Source organism: Salarias fasciatus, chromosome 19 (genome assembly GCF_902148845.1).
Source record: "Salarias fasciatus chromosome 19, fSalaFa1.1, whole genome shotgun sequence".
NCBI classification, from domain to species: domain Eukaryota; kingdom Metazoa; phylum Chordata; class Actinopteri; order Blenniiformes; family Blenniidae; genus Salarias; species Salarias fasciatus.
In genome coordinates this window covers 21,591,936-21,598,739 of record NC_043763.1, presented here as the reverse complement: position 1 = coordinate 21,598,739, position 6,804 = coordinate 21,591,936, and the positions used below count along the sequence as shown (strand labels likewise).

The following is a 6,804-nucleotide window of genomic DNA, read 5'->3' as shown; positions in this document are numbered from 1 at the left end:
GCAAATCTGAGATGTGTTTAGGTTCAAGACCAGAGCTTTCTAGAGAAGAATTAACATTTTTAAGTAGATTCTTTGGCACACAGACAGCCAGTGCAGAGACTGAAGCTCAGAAGTAATGTCCTCTGTGTTGGTGTTCAGTCACCACCAGACATGCCATCATCTTAAAGAAAAAAAAAAAAAAAAAAAAAAAAACAACAACCATCATCCTGCCATTGAAACTATCAGCAAAACTAGTTCACTTTTGGTGTTATTGACCTTAAACTATTACAACTATATTTTGGAAGCTTCATTAACACATGACAGAGAGAGAAACTTCAACATCGTTGAAGCGTTGGTTTGACAAATGAGATTTTGATCGCAGGTTCCTGAAAAAAAAATTCATGAAAACACAAAAAGAACAACGTTGGCTTACTTATAGCAAAACATTTTTATTAATGAAACAACTGTTTATTTTTTTCCTAAAACAAATGAAAGTGTCCACAACTAAAAGAAATATGCTCAGGTCAGGAGATTTAGTGATCTCTGAAGAATTGTTACGCAGGCTGGAAATTAAACTGTCCTCTGAAACGTTCTGCTTATGGTAACAGTAAGAAAGAACTGCTGTCAATGTGAGCTTATCAAAAAACCCTCATCCACTGCAAAACGCCTGCTGACATCGGGATGTTAACTACAGTTCCTAGTAGAGCTTCCTAGAATACCCACGATGCCGAGCCTACAGGGTGTAGAGGAATAGGGTTGCAGTGTAAAAGAAGTCCTGGCACTGAGACAAGCAACTGTAAACTGATCAAACTAGCACGGAGTCAGACTGTCTTGCTGCTCTGGAAAAGAAAATGCTAACACTTTACATCTGAGGCCTTCCCCCTCGCTCATTTGTGCACTGCACTGTTCCACGCTCCCACTTCACGTGGGTCACTGTAGTCTTGCCCTCTTCTCAGGAGGAGGTTTGCTGGGTGGAGCCGGGGCCGAGGACTTGGTCGCTGGTTCCCTCTCCTCTTGCTTTACTGCTTCTGCGGGAGGTTCGGGTTCCTTCTTCACCTCAACTGCAAAACAAGAGCAGCCTGTCAGAGGGAGAACTCACAGAGAAGCCACACCAGAAGCTGAAAAGAATCCAGAGGGTTACTTTGATTCAAATGCAAAAGCACAATACAGGAACAGCTTGGACACACATCAGCATGATGTGACATTTTATCAGAGATACAAAACAGAGAAAAAGTAGCTGAAACTGCAACGCTTCTGCAATCTTACCTGGAATAGGCTTCTCACCAGGCTTTGGCTGGGAAGGGGAAAAAACGAAACAAAAATAAGCTTGGAATCCTAAGCGATAAGCAATTGTTCAAGACATTTTTTTGAGTAAAAGCTGACATGTGATTGGCAGAGACAGTGTGACGTGTACCTGATAGAAAGTTGGTGGAAATTTAGACCTCAAATCCAAGAGGAGTGTGTCAACACGATGCCGCTGAAACACAGAACTTGGCTCTTCTTTCTTCTTAGACTTGGGCTTGGATTTTTCTGTAAGTGGGAAAAAAAGCCTTAAAAATTATACCTCCATGCAGCCATGTGCCGTTTCCAATCCATAAGATTTTAATACAGTGACTCGTCCATGGCTGGCAGGAGAGTTCCTTCAATCAATAAAGTTTAGGTAGAAACAGAACGTCACCTCGCTCCTCCTGGTCTTTAAAGTGCCACCAATATCCTTTTGAAGGGTGATAACGGCAGTACGACATGGCCTCGTCAAAAGCAGACTGAATTCCATGAACAGCTGAAAGCTTGAAAAGAGTTACATCGATTACTGTGAATCATCTCAGACAAAAGCTTCCCTTTAAAAACCACCATAGTATTTTGACATGTTTACCACTCTGGAGCTGATAACTGTTCCCAGGTCTGGGGCCTGATACACCACTCCTGCTATGATGTAATAGTCAGCCATGGGAATCACTACAGGACACAAACAAAGAAGAGGGAACTTAAATGAAGTCACATTCATATGAATGTAAAGCAGAATAGAATCAATATTGGAACCATTCTGCAAACTTTCCCCATTCAGTTCACTGACTGACCAGCTTCTCACAACTACATTCTTCAACAACAATTCAATCAGACACTGTGAAGCTCACCTTGTGTTGGTGACTGCCTCTGCTGTTTACGGATTATGTAAAGAATTGGCTCCTGAGCATGAAGAAGAATGTACTCCACTCCCACCATCTGACTGCAAATAAGGCAGAAACAAATGTCCACATTTAGTTTAATGAATGGCACTCAATGCATGAGCCCAGAGACAGTGGAACAAGTATATTTCCTGTTTAACAACAGCACAAGCTTTGCTTTAAATGGATTATGTCAGCATGTTCCACTTTCTTGTTACATTAAAAAAAATGCTATCAGATAATCCATATGAAATAAACTTACTTCAGGTGTTCCAGAGTGAGCCGCTGCATCTTTACTACCTCATTATTGCAGGTTCGGTCATAGAAGGGGTTGCTTCTCTCAGAGAAATAGTCGAGCACATTTCCAGGATTGAGAATTGGCACCCAACCACTGTCCACCCAGGATATCCCAAGAAGGTTGTCTATAGATCAAGCAAACACATGGTTTTGAAATGACCTAAAGTGACAACAAGTCACAAAAGAGCAACAAAGACAAATAAAAGCAAATACAAAGAATGAAAAAGGGAAAAGAATGCCGTTAAAAAATAAAATGAAGTAACACAAAAAAAGAATCAAACTAGTTGACGGAGAGAAACAAACAACTGAATGAATAAATGCATCACAAAAACAGCTATTTAAAAACTGAAAAACACATAAATGCACACTTACACTAAAACATTTACATTGCTCCCGAAAAATACTCAACTGAAATTAAACAGTCTGATATTTTATGAGGATCAATTTTGCAAATGAGCTAATTGACCAACTCAGTAAATTAAGATGAATTTTATTATTAATTTATTCTAGCCATTTTAAAGCCATGGTCTGCAACAAAGTGCTCACGCTCGCTCACACACTCACACACACACACACACACACACACACGATTTAAAAGAATTACATTAACATGACAGACTCACACATCCATACATGTACAGAGATAGCCCCTTTCCAATACTGAATAATTACATTTCAGAATCAATGTCCTTCCTGATATATATATATATATATAACACCTTTAAAAAGCACATTTTTATCGTACCCTTCCTTCCCAGAGTGACGTGGCCCAAATTAAATTAAAATACCCCTCAGAACAGAATCCCCACCCGTGCTCTGAACTATTATCATGATTTATGTAATTGTATCCCATTCTTGAAGTACTGTAGAGAAGTTACAATCCTCACAACATCTGAAGACATACAACCAATTCATTTAGAGTTTGATGAAAAACTAAGATAGGAGAGATTCTTCTGATACTTATGCCAAACAACAAAAAATGCAATTAGTATCAATCTAAATGTAAAAATTGATTAAATAATTTGCTTTCGTTTCCCGCTGTACTGCATTTAAACTGGCGGTGCTCACTGCACGCTAAACTGTTTCCAATAAAATCATACAAGCCCTCTATCACCAGCATCAAGCCGACAAAGTCTAAACACCACGACAACCTTTGCTTGATTTCTGTCCAGTTTTATTTGAGTTTTTAACGGTTTTAGCCGAGTCGAAGCGGAGAGGAAGCTAATTAGAGGCTAGCGTTAGCTTCAACACATTCAGAAGCAACCTACGGAAGAAACATCTTATTTTAAGATGGTTGGATACCACAAATCATCTTCAGACTTATTCTGTTTCGCCTCGCAAGAATGAACCACGCAGAATCAAGTGAAAGAACCAAACATTGAACAAACCCACCTCTGAAATCCACCGCCGCCATGATGTAAATACAGTCTCATAAAGATGACGTTTCACTCCACATTAAGTCGCATTTTGGCGACGTTGTTTCATTGTACGCATGCGCACAGTCCCATCAAACGATATATTTTTTCTTAGAATCTAAAACAAACAAATGCAAAAATAAATAAAGGAAATCATAGTGATTCAAAATATATTTTAAATAAATTATGTGTAATTTTACTGTGTGAATTAGAATACGTCCCAGTTTGCAGTTCAAAATGTCTATCTAAAAACAAATCAATTAAACACTCTCTGAAACGTTCCGTTCAGTTTTAGTTTAACTGACATGTTGAACTTCATTCCTATTTATGTTACCAATGAGAACAGGTGCCAAATTCGCAGAAAGCACAAGCACTAAGAAATTACAAGATCTTAGAGCATTTTGACACACCAAATACTTTAATGAGTTCCAATCTGGGATTAATGAAGCATATTCTATTCTATTCTATTCTATTCTATTCTATTCTATTCTATTCTATTCTATTATAAAACTGAACTGAACAGATCAAAGAAGTAATTTCATATTTTCAAAACCTGTTTGCTTAAATAAGTACAATATTGAGAGGCAACACATGAAAATCTATCGCACAATTTATGAATGACAGTGTGACATTCTGTTTTGAAGTTCTTAAAATTCTGGTATAAATTTGTTTTGATTGAATTTTTATGCACGTCTAAAGTCACACCTCAGAATTTTTTTTTCACGTCATCAAGGCTATTTTAGATTCCCAGAAAACCACAATGACAACTTGCGCAGGTGTCATATGACTCAGGTATAAAAAACATTTTTTCAGGGAATGTATTGAGCTCCACGCTTTGTTCTAAAATTGCTGCTTATTTGAAGTTCCTATAAAAGGCTGACACAGTTTCTACTTTTAAGCTAAGGTTCAAAATTTAGATGAAGTTTGGAGTTTGGGCTGGTTGAGGCCTCCTGAACCATTATCTGGTTGAGCGGGTAGGCGTTTCACGTCATACATCCACTGCATGTGACTAACACTATGTTCCTCTCTCAGGTAGTCTATGTTTTCTGCTCTCTGTACATTTTGCCAGATCTGTGGCTCTACAACTGGAGACTATTATTTATTTATTTTTTATCATATTCATTCATTTGCACTTCAGCGATTCATAACAGAGGAACTGTGGACAGATACATCACATCAAAATTGAAAACAGTACAAATATTTGATTAAGAGAAATTACAATTCATTTGAGACACAAAAAGTTTTACAGAGACCTGACATCAGATTCAGTGATGTCCATAAGTAATTTTCCAACAGCAACATCTTTGCCTTGAAAATGAAATCCATGTTGATCTGCAACTGAATTCCAGGAAAACAGTTCACAGTTTTTTGGAATTATTTTGTAGCCGATAAAAACATGATAGAAAAATATGTTTAATGATGAGTTGATTGAAATTTATTCTGTCAAACAAAATATCTAGTTTTGTCGTAAACGGAGTGAAACGGGGAGTTTGGGGAGACCGAGCTGAACTGCATGTAGACCGATTCAATGAACTGTTGATTGATCAGTACTGAAATGTAGAAATTTCTCTAACAGCAAGATCTGAATTTCATCGAGCATCCACAGAGTTGAGGTGAATGTTATTTGTTAGGGTAAAAAGACAGATGGGGTGGGATGTCATCTGCATAGTGGAACTTGATATCATGGTATTATGTATCCAGAGCAGCAGCTCTTCTCTTGGTATCACAGAAATCAGCACTCTTACATCATGGTGTGCATGACTGTGCATGTGTTTGTTTCATAAACGGATGTGTTATATTAATTGGTGAACCAAATGAGCTCCATCGGCCCATGAACAGGATGAAATGAAGATGGAGTATACTGTATCCATGTTGTTTGGATGGTTGTGCACTTCTTGACAAAAACAGCCACATAACTACACAACAACATCATCACTTCAAGTGTTACACAACCGGTCATATTCAATAGCTTTAAAACTTCACGGTCTTTTATTACTGATCTGCAGCATTTGTTCCACAGTGTTGAAATTCCAGAGACACACCCAGACAGCTGAGTTCACAGCACCGTGAGGGCAACAGGACACACTGCGATTCAAACTTCACTGACTGAGTTACAGATAAAATGTCTGGTCAAAATGACAAAGAAAAAAGAAAAAAAACCTCTGGTGGCTGCATAGGGGAAACCCTTATTCATCACACAGCCGCTTCCCCTCCAGAACAGATGCTCATAACAGCATTACCCAGAATAAACCTTGTTTGAATGACCTCAGAGTCTGTCATTGGGGAAAGGAGTCTGTGAGAAGTCTGCTGCACACAGAGAGGAGACAACCTGGATGATCTTTATCTGCTTCATCTGAGCAGATACGGCTGCATTCCTGCAGTTTGAGATAAGACCGAGTGAGAAGAATAATTTAAATTCAGGGATGCAGTGGACGCACTATTCTCCCCTCTCACGTTACTGCTAATTATAATGAAATAAAGAGACAGAACCGCAAGATAAAACCACGAAATATAGCCTAACGGGTCTTTACATTTTAATTTTTTTAAAGAACATATTTCATATTAATTCAGCGTGACTGAAATGTCTCTTTTATCTGGTCCAGCTTGAGAAGAAACTGGTGATAAAATCATCCCCCGATGATCTGATAATGAAATCGAAGCTGCTCTTCCTGCTGGTGGACCCCCATGGGACCACTCGCTCTGCGTTCATCGACCAATCGGCTCGTCTGAGGGGAAAAATACGAGCGCCTGGCTCCGACTGCCGTGCGCGCATCGCGCAGGATTGCGCACGGAGAGAGAAGACGTAGCTGCGACACTGGCCAGGCGGAGACGCGACGGCACGGCCGAGGAGATGCAGTGAAAGGCAGGGGGGGAAAAAAAAAGACAAATACAGAGCAGCTCCCTGCTGACTGATAGCCGGGTGGCGGGGTTAGATTCATAGCAGGAGA

At 39.2% G+C, this 6,804-nt stretch overlaps 1 protein-coding gene across 1 annotated transcript; it reads right to left on the bottom strand.

Moving 5' to 3' along the window:
* Positions 1-433: 433 nt before the first annotated feature.
* On the bottom strand, positions 434-3,891 carry med6 (mediator complex subunit 6). The gene is made up of 8 exons (XM_030116173.1): positions 3,834-3,891; positions 2,407-2,566; positions 2,115-2,206; positions 1,853-1,935; positions 1,658-1,766; positions 1,394-1,509; positions 1,246-1,273; positions 434-1,040 (listed from the first exon to the last, which is right to left on the bottom strand). The coding sequence occupies exons 1-8, from the start codon at positions 3,853-3,855 to the stop codon at positions 910-912; spliced, it is 741 nt and encodes a 246-aa protein (XP_029972033.1). The 5' UTR covers positions 3,856-3,891; the 3' UTR covers positions 434-909.
* Positions 3,892-6,804: the final 2,913 nt, after the last annotated feature.

What these genes read in the sequence shown, in the direction of transcription:
- med6 (XM_030116173.1), bottom strand. Translation starts at nt 3,855, where the DNA reads ATGGCGGCGGTGGATTTCAGAG. An exon ending in GGCGGCGGTGGATTTCAGAG is followed by an intron (nt 2,567 to 3,833) that starts GTGGGTTTGTTC and finishes CTTGATCTATAG; the next exon opens with ACAACCTTCTTGGGATATCC. An exon ending in TGGTGAGAAGCCTATTCCAG is followed by an intron (nt 1,041 to 1,245) that starts GTAAGATTGCAG and finishes CTTGTTTTGCAG; the next exon opens with TTGAGGTGAAGAAGGAACCC.